The 20,912-nt window shown below is 47.6% G+C and overlaps 1 protein-coding gene across 7 annotated transcripts; it reads left to right on the forward strand.

Annotated features, from left to right (window-relative positions):
* The first annotated feature begins 1,794 nt into the window (after positions 1 to 1,794).
* Positions 1,795 to 20,049, forward strand: MAF (MAF bZIP transcription factor). Of its 7 annotated transcripts, XR_008293633.1 has the most exons (5): positions 1,795 to 3,791; positions 16,231 to 16,291; positions 18,208 to 18,338; positions 18,608 to 18,678; positions 19,138 to 20,049. XR_008293633.1 is itself a non-coding variant. In XM_053210560.1 (3 exons), exons 1-2 carry the CDS (start codon positions 2,644 to 2,646, stop codon positions 16,262 to 16,264), a joined length of 1,182 nt encoding a protein of 393 aa, XP_053066535.1. In that variant the 5' UTR covers positions 1,795 to 2,643; the 3' UTR covers positions 16,265 to 16,291; positions 18,608 to 20,049. The 7 variants fall into 7 exon arrangements, 2 of the variants coding, with proteins under 2 accessions (XP_053066535.1, XP_053066534.1); XR_008293632.1 differs by having other exon boundaries at positions 18,608 to 20,049; XR_008293631.1 differs by lacking the exon at positions 18,208 to 18,338.
* The last annotated feature ends 863 nt before the right edge of the window (positions 20,050 to 20,912 follow it).

Genomic DNA, 20,912 nt, shown 5'->3' on the forward strand with positions numbered 1-20,912 from the left:
CTTAGCCCCTTTCCTACAAGGCCGGGTTCTCGCTCTACAGTCAAACTGACTCTCTGTGCCTCAGTCCCCCTCCCACCTTGGAAAACCAGCTTCTTTGCACTTCATCAACAAAACTGGACAGGGATCAATTTCAACTGACCTTTGCCGAAAGGTGGCGCTGTTGAGGTAAAAATCCAACAATAGTTTTCACTCTTGGATTCTTTTGCAGGCTTTTCAGAATTTTTTTTTTTTTAAGTGCGCCCTCCTAGCGTCTCCCCCTCCCATAAAGTAAAATAAATATGATTAACACCAAATGCATTTCATTAATTGGAGGAATCAACAGTCTCAACATCCAAGTAGGCGGGCTGGTCTTCCAAAAGCTGGGTCGGCTTGGCGCACGCTTGCTTTCCCCCAAATAAATCTCGGTTTCTCCGACTTGCCTATCGCTTTAAAATCTTAGAAACAGTTGTTGGTTCTTTCTTTTCTCTTCTTTTTCTTTACTTTTTCTTTCTTTCTTTCTTTCTTTCTTTTTTTTTTTTTTTTTTTTTTGCATAAGCTTTAAATGAATCCATCTAGAAAACTGAATAGTTATTAGCATCTGCAACGGGGAGGGGGAGAGGCAGCCCCCCACCCCACCCTACCCCCACTGTGGGTTTCCGGGCTGGTGGAGAAACCGCGGTTTAAAATTTAACCCTTCGAGGGGAGCTGGGGAAGGCTGGGGTGTTGTTTACCCCCACGTACAAACACCCCTTGCTCCTCTCCAACGCCAAGTCTGAAATAATTCAGTGAAACGTGAAAGTGCAAAGGGCGCGCGGGACCCTGATAAACAGGAGTCCGATTTCATATGGGGGTGGGTGAGCGTGTGCGTGAGTGTGCGTGTGTCTATGGGGGAGGTGGGGTGAGACAGAGAGAGACAGAGACAGAGAGACAAATATGAATCTCTAAGGCCGAACTCGGGCCAGAGTTGGAAGCCCAAGGGCAGAGCCCGGCTGACCAGGCTCTGAGCTGCTGCGGAGTTAACTCGCGTAGGCGTTCGCTCCCCCCCTCCTAGGGCACGCGACGCCAGCGGGCAGCCAGTCCCCGCGCGTAATGGCCCCCGAACAACTTATCTCCCTTCCTTCAAAGAGGGCGACAAAACGGGCTTTCTCCCCGCGCGGACTCGGAACCACTCGGGCTGCACGCGGGGAAGTGGCGTCCTGCGCGCAGTCGGGACCCTGAGCCCCCAGCACCCTTGCGCCCCCGAGCGCGCGGGCCCCGGGAAGAGAGACAAAGAGTTTGCGCTCTTTGGTTCGAAGGGCCAAGTTTGAGCTCCGGGCACAGCCACGGCTCCGGGAAGGAAGGTCCCCGGAGCAGACACCTGGGTGCCAAAGGTGGAGCAAAAAGGAAAAAAAGATGCCGAGCGAATTCGCAGTCCCGAGGATGGGGGCTCCCGGGGAGGGGAGACAGGCCAATCCCCCGGCAGAGCGAGGGGAGGGCAAGCCGGCGCTCCGGAAGGCAGGCCTCTCTCGCTCTCCGAAGTAAAGCAGAGGGTCCTCCCGGGTTCCCGAAGCCCCTCGGGACTACTCCTTCCCCTCTTGCGCCAAACTTTGCGCCAGGCTTCGCTCCCTCCCTGGGAGGCTGCGGCGCGCAAAGGGTTAAGCCAGCCTGACCCAGCTGACAGTCAGCTGATTGGGCCCTGATTGACAGCTCCGAAAAGTTTCCTTGTTTCTATCTATTATGCTAATCGCGGCCGCTCTCGCCGCCTCCCATTGGCCTGGAGTACCAGTCAATTTCCCATTTGGACCTGACGTCACAAGTGCTATAAAACTCAGCAATTGCTTTAAACTCTTCTTGCTGGATCAGAGGCTTTAAAATCTTTTTTCATCTTCGAGCTGTGGCTCGGGCTGCTCGTCGGCTCGGCCTCCCCCCTTTTGCTCTCTGCCTCGCCTTTCCCCAGGACTTCGCTATTTTGCTTTAAAAAAAAAAAAAAAAAGGCAAGAAAGAACTAAACTCCCCCCCTCCCTTTCCTCCAGCCGGGCTGCACCTCTGTCTTGCACTTTGCACGGAGAGAGCGCGCGAGGGAGAGAGAGGAAAGGAAAAAAAATAAAAATAAAAAGATCAGGCAGAAGAGAAGGCGAGAAGCATGAAGTGTTAACTCTCCCGTGCCAAGGCCCGCGCCGCCGGACAGCCGCCCGCCGCGCCTCCAGCCCCGAGCGGCCGCCGCGCGCGCCCCGCCTGCAGCCCGGGCCGGCGAGGCGAGCCCTCCTTATGCAAAGCGCGCAGCGGAGCGGCGAGCGGGGGACGCCGCGCACCCGGCCGGGCTCCTCCGGCTTCGCCGCCGCCGCCGCCGCCGCCGCCGCCGCCGCAGCCCGCGGAGGACCTTCCCGAGCCTGAAGCCGCCGGCTCGGCACGCACGGAGGCGAGCAGGCGAGGAGGGGCCGGGGCGAGCGAGCGAGCGAGCACATTGGCGTGAGCAGGGGGGAGGGAGGGCGGGCGCGGGGGGCGCGGGCAGGGCGGGGGGTGTGTGCGCGCTCGGAGCTTTCGGGCCAGCCACCGCCGCGCGAGCTAGAAGCGCCCCAGCCCGGCAAGCTGGCTCACCCGCTGGCCACCCAGCACAGCCCGCTGGCCCCTCTCCTGCAGCCCATCTGGCGGAGCGGCGGCGGCGGCGGCGGCGGCGGCAGGAGAATGGCATCAGAACTGGCAATGAGCAACTCCGACCTGCCCACCAGTCCCCTGGCCATGGAATATGTTAATGACTTCGATCTGATGAAGTTTGAAGTGAAAAAGGAGCCGGTGGAGACCGACCGCATCATCAGCCAGTGCGGCCGTCTCATCGCCGGGGGCTCGCTGTCCTCCACCCCCATGAGCACGCCGTGCAGCTCGGTGCCCCCTTCCCCCAGCTTCTCGGCGCCCAGCCCGGGCTCGGGCAGCGAGCAGAAGGCGCACCTGGAAGACTACTACTGGATGACCGGCTACCCGCAGCAGCTGAACCCCGAGGCGCTGGGCTTCAGCCCCGAGGACGCGGTCGAGGCGCTCATCAGCAACAGCCACCAGCTCCAGGGCGGCTTCGATGGCTACGCGCGCGGGGCGCAGCAGCTGGCCTCGGCGGCCGGGGCCGGCGCCGGCGCCTCCCTGGGCGGCAGCGGCGAGGAGATGGGCCCCGCCGCCGCCGTGGTGTCCGCCGTGATCGCCGCGGCCGCCGCGCAGAGCGGCGCGGGCCCGCATTACCACCACCACCACCACCACCACGCCGCCGGCCACGGCCACCACCACCACCCGACGGCCGGCGCGCCCGGCGCCGCGGGCAGCGCGTCCGCCTCGGCCGGTGGCGCGGGCGGCGCGGGCGGCGGTGGCCCGGCCAGCGCCGGGGGCGGCGGCGGAGGCGGCGGCGGAGGCGGCGGCGGCGGCGGCGGCGGCGGCGGCGGGGGCGCGGCGGGGGCGGGGGGCGCCCTGCACCCGCACCACGCCGCGGGCGGCCTGCACTTCGACGACCGCTTCTCCGACGAGCAGCTGGTGACCATGTCGGTGCGCGAGCTGAACCGGCAGCTGCGCGGGGTCAGCAAGGAGGAGGTGATCCGGCTGAAGCAGAAGAGGCGGACCCTGAAAAACCGCGGCTATGCCCAGTCCTGCCGCTTCAAGAGGGTGCAGCAGAGACACGTCCTGGAGTCCGAGAAGAATCAGCTGCTGCAGCAGGTCGACCACCTCAAGCAGGAGATCTCCAGGCTGGTGCGCGAGAGGGACGCGTACAAGGAGAAATACGAGAAGTTGGTGAGCAGCGGCTTCCGAGAAAACGGCTCGAGCAGCGACAACCCGTCCTCTCCCGAGTTTTTCATGTGAGTCTGACACGCGATCCCAGCTAGCCACCTTGATAAGTGCTCCGTGGGGGTCCGACTCGGGTGTGGGCTTGCTACTTCCAGAGCCGTGCTCGCCGCCACCTCGCCCCCTCCCCTGCCGAGATAGGCCCCGTGCCCCTGCACACACACACACACACACGCACGCACACACACACACACACACACACACACACAGCCTGCTCCCAGTTGGCGGTGGTGGTGGCTGTTTTTTAATGGGGAGGGAGTGGATGTCTGGCTCATGGATTGCCAATCTGAAATTCTCCATAACTTGCTAGCTTGTTTTTATTTACAAACCGCACCCCCACCCCCCCCACCATGTTCAAAGATCTCAGCAGAGTTCGTCATGCTCACCTTTGAAGCCGGCATCATTCACAGGTTTTGTTTTTGTGGGGTTTTTTTTTCTTCTTCTTCTTCTTTTTCAGTTCATGAGCTGGTGTTCATTTTCTGTGTGTGTGTGTGTGTTTTATTTTGTTTGGATTTTTTTTTGTTTGTTTTTAATTTTACTTTTTTGGAGCTTGCTGTGTTGTTGCCCCTTTTCCCGACCTCCACCCTCACGCTCCTTCCACCCATCTCCTCAGAGATAAAAGAAAAAAAGAAAAAGAAAAAAAAAAAAAGCTAAGTTTTTTTTTTCCTCCTCCTGAGTTCTTCATATGTGAGATTGAGCTTGCAAAGGAAAAAAAAAAATGTGAAATGTTATAGACTTGCAGCGCGCTGAGTTCCATCGGGTTTTTTTAGCATTGTTATGCTAAACTAGAGAGAGAGAAAAAAAAATCCTCATGAACCTGCCACAATCAAGCCCGCATCAACCTTCTGGGTGTGACTTGTGAGTTTTGGCCTTATCATGCCAAATCTGAGAGTTTAGTCTGCCATTAAAAAACTCATTCTCATCTCATGCATTATTACGCTTGCTACTTTGTCTTAGCAACAATGAACTATAACTGTTTCAAAGACTTTATGGAAAAGAGACATTATATTAATAAAAAAAAAGCCTGCATGCTGGACATGTATGGTATAATTATTTTTTTTTCTTTTTTTTTTTTTCCTTTTGGCTTGGAAATGGACGTTCGAAGACTTATGGCATGGTATTCATACTTTTGTTTTATTGCCTCATGACTTTTTTGAGTTCAGAACAAAGTGCCACCCTAGAGCCTTCTTCCCATGAAAGTTTGCATCCCCCAAACTGCTTTGAGTTACTCAGAACTTCAGCCTCTCATTGGAAATGCACTGAAGGCATTCCTTGTCAAAGATGCCAGAATGGGTTAAAAATCTAACAGTAAAGAACTCTTCATGTTTTCTTTTTAATAAGAATGACACCCCACTTTGGGGGACTAAAATTGTGCTGTTGCAGAAAGCAGTCTAAAATTTATTTTTAAAAAAGAAAAAAAAAAGAATTCTGCCCCGTGATTTTTGGTTTGTTTTATTTTTATTATTATTATTTTTTTTTCTTTTTGGCTTTTGGTCATTGTCAAATGTGGAATGCTATGGGTTTCTAGTATATAATTTAATTCTAGTTTTTATAATCTGTTAGCCCAGTTAAAATGTATGCTACAGATAAAGGAATGTTATAGATAAATTTGAAAGAGTTAGGTCTGTTTAGCTGTAGATTTTTTTAAAGATTGATGCACTAAATTGTTTACTGTTGTGATGTTAAGGGGGGTAGAGTTTGCAAGGGGACTGTTTAAAAAAAGTAGCTTATTCAAGCATGTGCTCGCAACTTAAAATATAAGTTGGATATCTGTAGTCTTTGCTATACCACTGACTGTATTGAAAACCAAAGTATTAAAGGGGAAACACCCCTGTTTATATCTGTAGGGGTATTTTACATTCAAAATGTATGTTTTTTTTTTCAAATTTAAAGTATTTGGGACTGAATTGCACTAAGATATAACCTGCAAGCATATAATGCAAAAAGAATTTGCAAAACTGTTTAGAACGCTAATACAATTTATGCAGTTATAAAAATGGCATTACTGCACAGTTTTAAGACGATGCAGATTTTTTTACAGTTGTATTGTGGTGCAGAACTGGATTTTCTGTAACTTAAAAAAAAAAAATCCACAGTTTTAAAGGCAATAATCAGTAAATGTTCTTTTCAGGGACTGACATCCTGTCTTTAAAAAAAAAAAAAATGAAAAGTAAATCTTACCACAATAAATATAAAAAAATCTTGTCAGTTACTTTTCTTTTACATATTTTGCTGTGCAAAATTGTTTTATATCTTGAGTTACTAACTAACCACGCGTGATGTTCCTATGTGCTTTTCTTTCATTTTCAATTCTGGTTATATCGAGAGAAAGAATAATCTACAATAATAAACTGCATTTTTTTTTTTGATTCTGTGCTCAGCTTCTTAGTGTGCAGTTTAACTGGGCCCAAAACCGCATTAGAAGTGTAAAATGCATCCTTTTCTCCAGAGGAAGGATTAATGGAGGAGTAGGGAGGCAATCATTCAGGGTGAAACATAGGCTGTTCTGTGAGGCTGGGGGGAGGGGGGGGGGACAGTCCCTTTGAATAATTAGCAATATTTAATATAAATGTAAATTCTGACCTCTCAAAATGCCCTTCCCCACAAGTTTTCAGTTTTCAAGTGAGTTGAGACATCATTGCCCTCTGGTGAAAACAAACAAACAAAAATCCCAACCAGAGAGAGTAGGGCCTTCTCAGCATTGCCCTGAGCTTCTGGTCCAACAGCAAGCCCATCTAGAAAGAAATGGGCCGGGCAGACAGGGCCTGGCAGACGGGGCTTGGACACATATGCATTTAACGGTAAAGATAAACAATTTTTGCCTTTTCGCTAAAATTGAATATTTTTCCTTCTTCCCTTTACACACTATGATTTTCTTGGTAGCAAGGCCTGCCACGACTTAACATCAACACTTTGGACAAATCAAATTGTTTGTTGGTTTTTGGTTTTTGGGGTTTTTTTGTTTGTTTGTTTTTTTGTAATTTGGAAGGTCATTTGTCTTAAATAGGAACAAGAACCCCCCTCCTCCTTACTTACATAACCCCAAGTACATCTCTGGATTTGAACTGTGTTATTAAATCATACTTCACTGTGAATATTTAGCAGAGGGCTTCTCCACTTAGGCGAGTTGGCAGTGATTTCCAATCACCTTAACTCCAGAAATACAAGCGAGCAAAAAGTAATGCCTTGGTCGAATAAAGGCTGTGCTTTAATTGATGGGTATTTGCCCCCAAAGAGGCTGTGGCAAGAGGCTAACTTAAAAAGATGACTGAGAAAGTCAGTCCAGCCACCTTCCCTAACAGCACTGACCTATTTTAAAATGACACAAATTCATGCAACTAATGTTACAAATCCGTGCAGTTTGCACTCCTAATCAACCTCCCAGAGAATGCTAAAAGAATGTTAGACAAAGCCAACCCTGTGCGCAAAATATAGCCAAACATGATGACTTCTGTTTTATTTTGTTTTCGGGCTTTTGGGGGTTTTTTTGTTTTGTTTTGTTTTGTTTTTTTAAGATAATACTGCAACTCTGAACGGAGGCCTTATTTTGCAGAAAACAGGTTGCGCTTGGCGGGGGTGAGCTCTGACCAGTCGATCATCTTGTCTTCCTTCCTCTTTTTCACAGAACGCAAAGACACTATACCCACTGCATTTAGACCTTCCCTTTAGGTGCCAGTTTGGATTGAACTCCTGAATCCACACTTAATGTGGCTTAACAGAAGTCTTCATGGTACATGCACTTCTTTGGTGTGCTGAACTTAGCTAGCTGTTCTCTGCTTTGGAGATTTTTGTTTGTTTGTTTTTTCGGTTTTTTTTTTTTTTTCTCTCTGATTCCCAACGAGGAGATACGCAGTTTCCCCCTGAAGAGGCAGAAATGGAGATACCATTTATGCAAGACGCTCGGCCTCAGAGGAAAGCTTTTAGGCAAACACATTCTCAAAATAAGAGTGCCATGCAGGATGGGCTTACCTGCAGTCACCTCCTGAGGGACGGGACTTGGGAGGAAAAACAGTCGCGCCACCCTTAAGCATTTTGTTAGGACTCCACAGGGCAGCTCAGTATCATAAGCGGGGTTTGGCCCCCAACGTTAGAAAGCAGAGAGGCGCTGGCAGAATGGGGTTTGGGTGGCTGGTTTTAAGAGAAGGTTAACTCCTTAGTGAAGGGCAGTTTTAGAGATCACCCTTACTAAAAACTTTGCAGTGTGCTAAGAGTGGCAAATGCGAATGCACGCGCGCGCGTGTGTGTGTGTGTGTGTTTAACAAAGAAACCCCAAGTTCTACCGAAGTGCCCTTAGCAGAAATCAGTCTCCAAATTAGAAAAAAAGAGAGAAATCGTGTAAGGAAATCTAGCTTTCCCTTTCCACTGCATCTGAGTCCTTGTCTAAATAGTGTTAAAATTCCTTTCATTCCATTTACAGAACTGAGCCCACTCGTGAGTTGGAGCCATCAGTGGGATACCCCACGTTTTGGAAGGCCCAGCAATGCGTACCTGCCAGTGTATTCACAAAATGAAATTTATGCGCGAACCGTACATTAAAAATGTATTATTATTATTATTTGCGGCCTTGGACAACACCCTGCCCCTGACTTCTGTTTAGTTTCCTTTTTAAAGAAAAATGATTGTGTTAGAGAAGAAAGCTAGCAAATGTCTAACCTCTGTGCTAGTAACTATCCCCCTGGCCTGAAGGTCTTCTCTGCCAACCTAGAGGAAAAAGCACATGGATGCTTCTGGCTCCACGAGGCGAGAAACTAAGATAGGTGCCATTGTTTTCAGCCTGCAAGATCAGCTTTTAAAAATCCACTGAAATTTAGAGGAGATCTCCATGTCCGTTTGTAGGAAGAGAAGGTTCCCAGAAGGTAACAGCTAGCGTTTTGGAAGCCTATGTAGACACGCACACTCTAAGTAGTACTTTTCCACACTTCGTTGTTTCTCTGGCAGATAATGTTACTAAGAAGAAAAAACAAAAATTGCTCGCCTCCCCCTCCCCAAGCGGATGCCATGGGTAGGAGTTTTAGCCCAGCCGAAGCGGCCTGGCTGTCTGGTAGGCCCTGGATAGTATCGTATTGAACGCGTTCATTTATCAGCCATCGCTGTAAGTGAAAACACCGCCCGGCAAAACACAAAGTTAGTTAAACCACACCCTCCAGGTGCCTTTTTTTCCTCCACTTTGCCGCTCCCAGGCCATTCATAAAATCACCTCCCTTGTATTTCCCTACTTTATATTTTTTTTACAAAAAAAATAAATAAATAATAAATCAAAAGCACAAGAACCTTTCCCAATGTATCTGACTCGGTCACAGACTGACGTCGAAACAGAGATGCCACGTCCTGATCTTGGTGAGGACACGATGTCTGGATGCCATGATTTTGCGCCTCCATGCCATGCCCATCTGGGCCCCTTTCCCAATGGGAAATTATTTATTATGTAACGCAAGAGTCTAATGCCCTGATCTTTTCTCCCTCCTACCTTTTCCCCAGTAGTTTTTATTTAGTAATATCAACTCTGGATACTTCTGTTCTCGTACAGGACCTCCCCTATGCCAAACCACTGCTTTCCTGCTAAACACGATGAACAGCGCAAGCCACAGCCACCGTCACAGACATGGTCTGCAGCAGACCTGTAGGGCTGTGTTCTCAGCGCCTCCCTGTCTGAATAACTAAAGTTGCTTCTGACACAAAGGTTCCCAGACTATAGTACGTTGGGAGGCTTTTGTTGATGTTGCCCTAGCTTTGTTTAGGCCAACTTACTTCCGTATTCACACACTCTTGGCTTTAGAAAACATTCTCCTCTGGTATTCTAGGCCAATCAATATTTTTAAAAGTCTGCTTGCCACACAGGTGTCTCTATTTTTTGCCTGTCGGTAGTTAAAGCCTAACCGAGGTGGATGGGAGGCTAAAATACATGAGTGACAACCTCCAGCCATTCGACTTCCTTGCCAGGGAAACACACAGCCAGGCTCCTGGCCTTACTTTTCATGTAAACACGCATAAAAGGAATCGGGAGGCCAGATTCCTCCCCCTGTAGATGGCTGATTTGAGAGGCTCCCCACTGTGATTTACTTTCATTTGATTTCTAAAAAATAATGTTGCCCCTTTCTATGAAGAAATGTCTTAGTCTTGTTTTTGTTTTAAGGGAAGATTTATCCACAGTGATGGGCTATAATTTCCACCGCTTCTGATTATTCCTCACGATGCTGAATGAGTTCTTCGGGGTCGGTGTCTTCCTTGCTCTTTCGAGGCAAATAAGGGAAACCTGAAGTTTGTCCTCACTGCGGGCTCGCCCTAAATGGGAAGGATGTCCCAGGTCCAAAGCAGGGCCTACAGCGGCCGTCTGTGTGAGTGATGGTCCGGGGTCCGGACATCTGAGTCAGGATTTGTTTGTTTGTTTTTGCATTTGTTTTAAGAGCAAGCAGGAGCCCTACCCCACCTTCTGATAACCCTGCTTTTCTCGCTTTTGATACAAATCTTCAAACCCTAGACATCAAACAGCCCCCAGAAAAGGGGAATTCTCTTCAAGCCTTGCTCCGCCCAGGCTCCTGAACAAACCCAGCTCTGTCTAGCACTTTTTCTCCAGTGGGGGGTAGGGGACAGGGTGAGAGAATTTCAGTCTCCCAGGCTGTCTCATGATTGTCGGGGCATAAAGGAGTACAGTCCTGTAACAATGCGGGAACATCTTTACCCTTTAGAGAGGGACAAAACAGAAAACAAAGCAGATCCAATTGCCCTGCGCAAAGGCAGAGCAGGACCCCGGGCTCCTGTTCTCTGCACCCTCTGTGGGCGGTGAGAAATGAGGGTAGCAAGGCAGAGTGGTGGAGAGGACTCGGAAGGCAAAACTCCCGGGAATAATCCCAGTGGCCAGTCTGAATTTCACTTGCTCGCTGGCTAATGACAGGCCCAGCGTTCACAGGGGCCAGGTGCGAACAAGGTCTGGAGGCCCGTTTCCTTTTCCCAAACAGCCTCAGGGCTCACACCCAAACTGAGGAATCAGGGGAAATTGTCACTGTCTCAATGTTGGGACCTTTGTAAAGGTATCAGTCTGCCATTTTACAGCGGTGACATTTTGGACCAGACAGACATGTTCTGGCAAAACGTATAGGGTCCCCGTGGTAGGTTTTAGGAGGTCACGGAAGTTTTTATTGTTTCAGTCTGAAAGCACTTGGTGTGTATGTGTGTTTTCCGCAAGTTTGCCCGCTGTAGTAAGGCCGAGAAAGAAAGAACACGTCCGTAGCACACGGAAATCAGATCTTTATATGAATTTTGCATCAGAGTTGCACAGTTTGAAGATGCTCACAAAACACATTTGCCACAGAGAGGCTATGAGTGGAATGACAGTCCCTTACTCAGAGCATAACCATCTCCTGAGCACCTCTTCCTCTGTTCAACAAAATTCATTTTCCTCTCCTTTCTTTTTGTCAAATAACAATTTCACCCCCCCCCCATAATTAGGACTTTGGATTGCAAAATCGCATTCCTCTCTTCTCCACAGATTCTTGGATCTTTAGTGGCGATTAGAAAGGGGCATTAATTCAAGAAGGGAGGATGAGGGAGGGGTGTTTGTGGACGTTCGGGAAGAGGAGGGCAGGAGAGGAAATAGTTCTGTGCTCACCCCCCACACCCCTCGGCCCCTGCCCAGCCCAGGCCTGGGTGTGAGCTACACGCTGGGGATTTGGATTCTGAGTTTATTCTAAATATTCTGATGACCAACCTTGAGCATTTCCAAGCTAAGATTCCAAAACATGGTTTTTCCTTGTGGTCGGTGGTTTCAGTCAGGGAATAGGAGAGGCCACGAAGCCTTACAGAACCGGGCAGAGACGCGTGAAAACCGCTCTTCTGTGAGAATCCCCAAGGATGGCTGCGAAGGGGATCCTGGGCTGAAAAGTCCGGTCGGGGGTGCAGATTCCCTTTTGCAGCCAGAATTTGCCCCTGTCCCCCGTAAGTGGGTTCCTGGCCTTCTTTGAGGGCATTCTCCAGAAGGAATGCTCTGAGGGTCTCGGAGTGGATAGGCCATCCCAAACTAGGCCAGAGGAGCAGAGAACAGGAGGGGTCTGGCGTGCAGGGCTGGGGAATAGTGCTCTCAGAAGCCAGCCTTCGCTTACGATCCCAATCCAGGGATCAAAGCTAGGTCAGTCCCAGGGCCCCACCTCACCCCAGAAGTGATCTGCTTGCAGGGTGACTGACAAGGGACTGGCAGACCCCGAGATCGCCATGATTCCTAAGTAGAATTACCCATGTCCTGAGCTCCAGGGCTTTGGCCTCTTATCGCCTGACCCTTGCCCCATTCCAGTGCCCTCTCTGTAATCGTTACCACCTCTTTCTCCCAGGCCTAGTTGCCCAGGGCCATCAGAGAGTCGGAGGTCATTGCCCTTGGGCCAGAAGGCAGTGCCCAAGCTAAGGTCGTGGTCAAAGTCCCTCCTGCCCCAGTTTAGGTGTGGCCAAACCCAGGGCTGGAGAGAAGGGCTGGCAAGCTTGCATGGGAGAGGAGCTGGGAGGTGGCTTTGGAATGTCCAGCACCGGCTGCGGCCTCTGGTGCCAAGGGTCTTGAAGCCTGGACTGCAGGAGATGAAGGCCCCGGAGGATGCTGAGGTTGTCCACCTCTGGGCTTCCTCTCCCGCCACCCCCCGCCCCGCCCCCCTGCACACAAACACTCTGTTCTCGCCCTGTCTCTGTATACACTCTTCGGGGCCCATTGCCCTGGCCACCACCGCCGGGACCTGACTGCTGGGGAGTCCTGGGGCCAGGTATGCGCCCCACGCTCCGGGGTCCGGGCTGGGACAGGCAGGTGCTGAAGGACAGAAGGCAGGAACCGCGGGGGCGGGTCCTGGAGGCTGCCTGAGGTCCCCGGGCAGTCCCTGCTCTCCCCAGGCCCGAGGCTGCGCCCGCCCGGGAGGCTAGCGCGCTCCTGGATGCCGGCCACCGGGCTCCCCTCGGAGAAGCCCAGGATACCTCCCAGGCGCCCGGGGGCGCTAACCGCGGCGGTCCCCAGCGCGCCCCTGTGCCCCGCGCCCATCAGGCGCGCACGCCCCAGCGGGGGCCTCGGATTTGTATTGGAATTTGGTTTATTTTCCAAGAGGACTGCCCTGGCCAGAGTGGAGCGCCAGGGGACATCAAATCTGTCAGCTCTTCGGCGCTCCCCGGTGGGCGCAGAGGGAGGGAGCCTGATTCGGCCCTAAAAGGCTCCACCCCTCACCTTGGGACCCCCACCCCACCCGCCAGCGGACCCAGGAGCTTGAAGATCATCGGCTCCAGATCATTTGATTTTTTTTTTTTTCTCTATTAATTTCCCGGCCTATTTTTTCAGATCTGTCTTTTTTCCTGCTCTGGTTAGAGAGAGGAGGGAAAAGAGAAAGAAAGAAGGAAACCCAGATAGCAAGTTTTACAGGCTTCCCAGAGATCTCTGTATGGTTGGGGTTTCCCGTGGTATGGTTTGATGTTCCTTACACAGGAAAGCGAGTCAAGCCAACTTTGTTAGGATTTCGACAGCAGCCCCAGCCAAGAGGGTCCTGCTTGCTTTCGCGGATTTCACACAGTGCTCCAGGCCAATCTGGGGCGCTCAGGCCCCGTTTTACCACCACAGATTTTAAAAGCACTAATTTCAGAAAGGAGTCCTCCCATGTAGGGCCTTTTACTTACGGGGGCCCTCAGTTTTTTAGATCCACAAATACGGAGGCAAGGAACATTACACTTTCTTAAATAGATGTCTCTTTTCTTTTTCCGTCCCTCCAGGATGGATTTGGTAATGTGCAGAAAAATATGTTAAAACTGAAACAATGATCTCAGCATCTGAGACAATTTTACACCGTCAGATTGCACTAAAGTCCCTTTTGATGGGGGGGGGGGGGGACCTTGGTAATCCTTCTAAGATTAAATCTGTGAAAAGATGGTATTTCAGTCTTTCCCTTTTCGTGCAATAAATGCAACATATTCTTTGATCTGCCATTTATCTATCTATCAATCTATGACCCATCTACCTACCAATCTAGGGAACCGTTTAACGCACTGTAGAGGGAAAAGTGACTGAAAGATCAATCTGCAGTTTCCACATTATAAAATAAACACGATCACATGACAGTGAATCCCTCTACTCCGTACTTTTGTAGGCATGAGCAAAACGTACTCTGAAATGTCTGTCTTAGGGTGATTTACCCATAAATCCTTCGCCTACTTGGGGCGATGCGGGGCAGTGCAGAGACACATGCTGACCATCCACAGCGTATTTTCAGGGTGCCAGGTCCACGTTAATTCCCTGAGTTGTGTGGGTACCCAGACCTTTTAAAATCTCCCTTGGAACATCACTGCATGTTCCTATGCTATTTAAAAATACTATTTAATCATTAGGTGAATGTCTCCAACTGTTGGAGGCTCTGCGCTAACAGACGTCTGGCCTGGATGACACGAAGGTGGTCCAGCTCGAAAGCCTCCGCTTTCGAGAACCCCTTGCCCCCACCACTCTTCCCCAGATGACTAGCCTGGGTAAAGCTGATGAGAACAGAGAAGCCGCATTGGCTTTTGGACTCTATTCAGGTGTAGGCACAGAATCTCTCTCCCCCGCCCTTTTGAAAGTAAATACCTTGATAACAGGATGGACTGCCCGGATGGCCAAAGAGTAGAGGTCATCTTGAGGAAAATGACACCAATGATCTAAAAAGGACATCTACTTTATGAGATTGCAGGCGAGATGCCAAATATTACATTTAATGAGGCCTGATTCTTTTTCTCCAAAAATAACAGAGACTGTCAATGAGACTGTCAGGAAGACAGAGGAGCATTTTGCAAAGCCTATGTTCAATTATTGCTTTGTAATATTTTTCTAAAATTGAAAAACGCCTCACAAGTATATGATCTCATGTAAATACTCCTTGAAGAAGCGTAACATATGTTTGCACTGCCCCAAAGGAATTACAAAAATATTCTTTCCGCAATCTCTTAAGCTGTTAAACTATTCACTTGCATTTCTAAAAGAATCTGTTTTTCCTAAAGTTTTTTTTTTTTTTTAAACGGGGTGGTGGGAGGGGACCCTTAAATAGAAAGGGTTTTTGTTTGTTTGTTTGTTTGTTTTTTTAGAGATTAGCCCTGGAACTTCAAATGAAGATCAATTGATGTTAGTGATAACATTTCCAGGTTTTTAACTTTGTGTTTTCTGTTTCCTTTTTTTTGTTGTTGTTGTTGTTGGCATAGAAATAATATATTTAGCAAAGATTAATAGATACTATTACACGAAGAAAAGTAGTCTGGACTATAAGATTTTGAAGGCATTTCTAACAAGATGTGTGAATGGAGACCCATGATGTGCTCGGGGCAGCTCTGACAGAAAGAAGCACACAAACGTGTTTGTCCAGGTGTTTTAATGCATAGTTATACCATCCAGAGAAGGGGCATTTGAGATAACCAGCGAGTTACGCCCAATGAAAATTTAAGTAAAGACAGATTCTATGGGCAGTTACAGTAGCCTACAGATTTCAGCATGTGTATATGTATAGTGAATTTGTTCGTACCCGTGATAATTTGGAGTTAACCAAATAAAAGTGTGGGGGATTAAAAGGAAATAAGCGAGTATCCATCTTGGAAGAAAAAAATCAGATTGACTTACTGGTTTATGGCAGTTATTGTACACAGATTCTCTGTAACCATGTTGAATTTTTAACGTTAGATTTTAAATATATTTTGACAGTCTGAACTTGTATGGTGTGACTAACTATAGAGAGAAATGACAGGTCTGCTTTGTTATTAAGCTGCTGTCTGGAAAATATTGGACTCTGTACAGTAAATGATAATTATTTTGCCACTTACATTAGTGCGGCTAATAGCAATAAGGGTTTTTTGAACCATAGAAAGCTAACTACTTTGAATTACTGTGCTTTGTTATTCACTGTGAGGCAAGAAGGCTTTTTTTTTTTTTAAAGCAACCTCATTTTCATATCCTGGCTTTAAGAATTCCCTGCTACTAATTTAAACAGAGAGGAAGTTAATAAATAAAAGGGTGGTATCTGAACGTTTCTATTTGTTGAGAGAACGTTTGTAGTTAAGGTCAGCGGTACCAGCAGAATAGACCAGAGCAAGGAAGGAGGAGGGGGAAAATGGAAGAGAATGTGCCCTAGCAAAGATCCAGGGGAAGGGGGACCCGTTGGGCTCCCAGAGGGATGGGCTTCAAAGCTGGACTTCAAAGCTGATCCAGACTGTCAGGCGAGTAAGTATGTCTACATCTCAGCTTCCTTGGGGTCAGAGCCGTAGTCAGAGGGGGTGACCTTGCCTTGCGTGCCATTCTCTTCCGTGTGAACCCCTCCTCTGGCAGGTCTGAGGCCAGGATGTCAAAGCAAGTGGACCTAAATCCCTCTTCCTTGGGTCTAATTCTGCCTTTTTCATAGATAGCTAGGCTGCCTTTGACGTACTGTCCTTGAAACCTCCTTCATGGTTATTAATTACCCTTTGTTTATTTTAATATATTTACTAAATCAGGTACCCAAGGGAATCCTCTACATCAGTGATGTGAAAAACCCTGTTGCCTGAAGTCAAAGAGGTACATCTTGATTTCTGATTTGCATGTGCTCGTTTGAATAACTTTTCCGTGAGGGAGGAAGCAAGCAAGCAAGGAATGCTGATAATTTCCTAAGTGTGAAAAGCTCCTGCTTTGGTAATTGTAGTCTCTGGGTTTCCCACGTAACTGAAACGGTGATCCGGGAGGCTGAAGGGGAGATCCAAGTATGCAGGACCAGCATGCATGCATTTCTGCATTTATCTCATTACGTAGGTGTGGTGGACAGAGCGATCGATTGGGTTGGAGGAAACCTCACCTCTTTCGCCTTAACCAGCATGCATCTCCTGACTCATGGAGCCAGGCCTGATGTTAGAACATCACACATTTTGGGTGAAGCTGTACAACCAGCATCCGTGGTCGTTGGCCAGCTTTCCCTGGGCCTCGTAAACATTCCAAATTTACAGACTCTTAGGATTCACTCCATACTCACATTTGGAAAGTTTGGTGTCCCGTCAAAACACAGTATGCCCCCCCCCACCCCCGTATCCAAATGTGACTTTGGAGCCACTGCCCGCTTCGATTATAGGCAGAAGGAAAGAGAGACGGGTGGGAGGCAGAAATCTCATTCTCCTCTAAAAAAAAAAAAAAAAAAAAAAAAAAAAAAAAAAAAAAAAAAAAGAAAAGAAATTAAGATATTTAAATCGGTTCTCAATTGTAAGCATCCCAGAGTGAATTTAATAATGAAACCTCTTCATTTAGAAAGTGAGTCTGACACTTGTACCCCAACAATTATTTAGTGTCATTGTTTTATGTGTTCTTGTGACCTCTTATTGGCTAATGGAACAAAGTTTGATTTTTTTTTTTTTATTAAAAACTTGCTTGCTGAAAAATCTGCATGAAATACAGTTTTTGATTTCTAGAGAAACCGAGGAGGGGGGCAAAAGTCACACTGTCAAAATGCTATTCTTTGCGAAGGAGACACTTTAAGGATCCAATGAATCTGAGAGTGTTGGAAACCAGAACCCTACTTTCCCTCATTATTCAAAAATAGTGTCAGATTGGTTACTTTTACACACTGCTTGAATAACCTGACTGTGAATATTTAACTATGATTTCTTTCCTAGCCTTGCATGGAATTAACCTTTTCCTGAATAGTTCTCGCACACAGATTTTACCTTGATGTATATGTACCTTGGGGATTGATCTGAGTGTCCACACATGTACACGTACTTCGAATACTTTATTCCTCTCATTTTTATTCCCGTCTTTTGTCTGTGTCTTTATAATTGCAATTTGAAAGCCATCTATTAAATGTGATGATCTAGGCCCACTGAAAGGTTTTGTTACATGGAAACCAACCATTTTGAGCAAAGAGTTAATGAACTTTTAAGGCAAGGTTCACAGTGGTCCTGACCCTCCTGGTAATTTTTCATATAAGGTTACGGGTGGGAGAGAAATCAAATTTCATCTGTGAATTTGATTGACAGGTGAGAGCAAGGAAGAGAAAGGCATTTGGTCAGATGGGGAATCTTGGGGTAGGAGGACAATTCCTCTGAGTTACTCCGGGATATTAGATATTATAAGCGGATATATGAAAAGTTCAATACTTGATACTCTTGGGAGAGTTACTTAGTGTATATTCAGAGAGTCACTTTGGCTAAGGGATTTTAGTAGTGAAAGTCAAAAATGGGGAGCCGCTGACTTTCTTCTCTCTTGCTAATTTCCACTATGTACAACGGGTGGCTCATTTCTGGCAATCTTCTAGCTAGAGTAGGAAAATTAAATCACACACCATTTGGGAAGTCATTTAATTACCTTTCATTTCTTCTCAGAAACACAGTCTGGATTATATTATGGTTCTTGGGCCTATTACAAAATATTCATCTTAAGCAGTATCACAAAAAGATTAAATTCTCCTTTGCGGCAGCATCTCCGATCCTGACTCCCATTTTCTGTAGGTGCATGTTATATCTTAAGGTGTGCAAATCTACCCAAATTGCATGGTTTATCAAGATCGTGCCTTCTAAGGAAGGTCTTCTAACATGAACGTCCACAGAGACCACAGCTGTTTGATGTCACAATTTCCATGGTGAGCATCCTTGGGTAAGGTGATGTTAGCGCCTTGGCCATGGAAACAAGTGATGATGTCGCTTGACCCTAATAATACCAAAGGTGGCTTTGGAATCTGCCTTAGGGACTGTCCCTCAGCTTGAATTAACTAACCCAACTGCCCCTGGTTTGCACCAATGTTGAAAGTAGGACTTCAAGACATGTTCTTTCATCTTGTGTGCTGTAACACTGATTTGGAAGGTGGTGATGGATCTTAGCCTGCTCATGTCTATGCTCTGCCCATTTCAGATGTTCCTGACATTGGCTAAGACCCATCCGGAAGCAACCAAGCCTTACAGAGCTGCCTCGGGGCAGGGCAGGTGGGATACATACATAGGGGAGAGGCCCATTTGTAGCTTTCCTGTCGCCTATGGGAGAAGCTGATGGAACTTGTATAAATAGTATTTCCTGGGTTCGAAGTACCCATCAGTTTGTTTGTTTTTTTTTCCTCCCCTCTAGTGTTACACTTAGCTGAGTGGACATGTTTTATCCTGACTGTACCTATGCCAATCTGAATGCAAAGAAATGTAAGGAAGGGTTCATTGTTTTATGAACTGGGATAAAAACCAAAAGTGAAACGAAACCAAGCAAAGACAGTAGAAGTGTTCAGAAATCTTTTTACTTTGTATAACTTGACCTCCCGTGTTGCCCATGAATCATCTAGAGAAATAAAACGCAAAGCATGGTTTCCCGATGCCCAGTGTCCACGTGGGGGCCTTAGCACAGCTGTTTCATTCAAACATAAAATGAAGTATGTCATAACCATGTTTCCCTTGCAGAGCCCATCAAAATCTTTTACCAGAAATGGTGAATCAGGTGTTCTCATGCAAAGGACATGTGAAAACACAGACTGTAAGTTCTGAATTCTTGATGCCTCTGTTTAGAAAGCCCAAGTGAGAACAGTGGCTGATCTTGACTCTGTCTTCATCACAGGCCCCTCAGGGCTTCTAAATACTCCGTTTTTAAAGTACGCCCTCCATACCCCCAGGCAGCAAGGAACAGAGTGCTGTCTTACATGCAGACTTGGAGCGGACCAATCCATCAAAAGTTCCATGAGTGTGTCTTAAGCGAATTACATCAATGGATTTGTTGGCACTGAGAAAAAAAAAAGGGGGGGGGAATACTTTCGCTTGAAGTGTTTATTCCGCGGATTTACTTGTTTGTTTGCTGTTTGTTTATTTAGGTCATGCTCCCACATAACCACCGTCTCACCCCCTTTCTAGACAAAGCCTGCCGAATGTTCTTTCGGTGGGGACTGGCCCCCTCCTGGGCTGATGTAATCAATCGGGGCAGGGAGAGGATAACGAGCCATATCAAGTCATATTTTCCGTGAGCTCTAGGATACTCTTGAGGGGGCAATTTAAAGAAAGAAACGGTATGCATTTAGGGGGGAAGACAGGGAAGAAAGAGTTTTTGCAACAAGTACGGCACTCGTGACTTAAAACAAAGCCATGCTCCTGTAAAAGAGTGTTCCTGCTGAAAGCACACATTCAGTCATTCACCTGCCAGAGCCTCAGATTTACTGCTGCCGTTCGCAGATGCCAGTGCTGAAACCCTCTTCACCTGCGGACTGCTGAATCTTCCATTTCCTCCATCCAAAAATCACTGTCAAGTTGTTGTTTAGTGTCTGCATTGTTTTGGCTTTTGCTGGCACCTAATGAAACTATCAGCAATAAATGAGCTAAGCAGAAGGGCTGGTTTTGATTTTGATTTTGTAATTTTTTTTTTTTTTATTTTTTGGTCTTTTTGCAATATTTGGAAAAGGCTGGGACAAGGGTCAGCCAGTGGGAAAATTGGACATGCCCCTGTTTTCAGCATCCACAGGAAATATTACAAAGCCATTGGCGCATACAGAGTTTCAGATGGGAAGTAGCACCAAGGAGGGGGAGGGGAGGAGTGGTTCCAGGCGGTGGGTGGAAAACGCAGACCCAGCTGTGGGAATCACAGGTCTTGTCACTGGAGACCACACAGCCACAGGAGCAGCGTGACCTCAGGTGGAAGACCCTGGACCTAATGAGTTATTCACATGCAACCAGTAAGAACGTCTTTTGTTCATTTTGGGTCTGGTGAAAAGCAGGGTAGGTTCACTTGCGGGTGGGTAGGCAGTGGAGGGGGAGAATGGAATTGATACGAAATTCACCTTGAGGTCACACTTCCTTTAAATTAGGTTCTACAAAGTTTCTTTTCTTTTTCCCTGACTCCTTCTGCAGCAGCTGTGTGTCCTGGGTTTACAGTTATGTTAAGGGGATTCTGAACCACGGTTGACGCCCCTCTGCCTCCAACAACAACGTGAATCAAAACGGAGACCTTTTGTTACCAATAGTAGTTAATCAAAGGGCTTGATTCTGTGCCGCTGTGGTGCATGCCTCCGGCTTGTTCATACTCGAAGACGAATTTCACCTGGCATGTACATGAAATGGGGGAAAGCTGACATGGGGGTCTCTTCCTGGGCTGAACGTTTTGAATCGCAGAGTAGGATTTCCTGTTTACCTTTCTGAAATTTCTCTTCGTTATTTTCCTGCCCTCTCTCTTTCTTCATCAGGGAGCTATTGGA

Source organism: Acinonyx jubatus, chromosome E2 (assembly GCF_027475565.1).
Source record: "Acinonyx jubatus isolate Ajub_Pintada_27869175 chromosome E2, VMU_Ajub_asm_v1.0, whole genome shotgun sequence".
NCBI classification, from domain to species: domain Eukaryota; kingdom Metazoa; phylum Chordata; class Mammalia; order Carnivora; family Felidae; genus Acinonyx; species Acinonyx jubatus.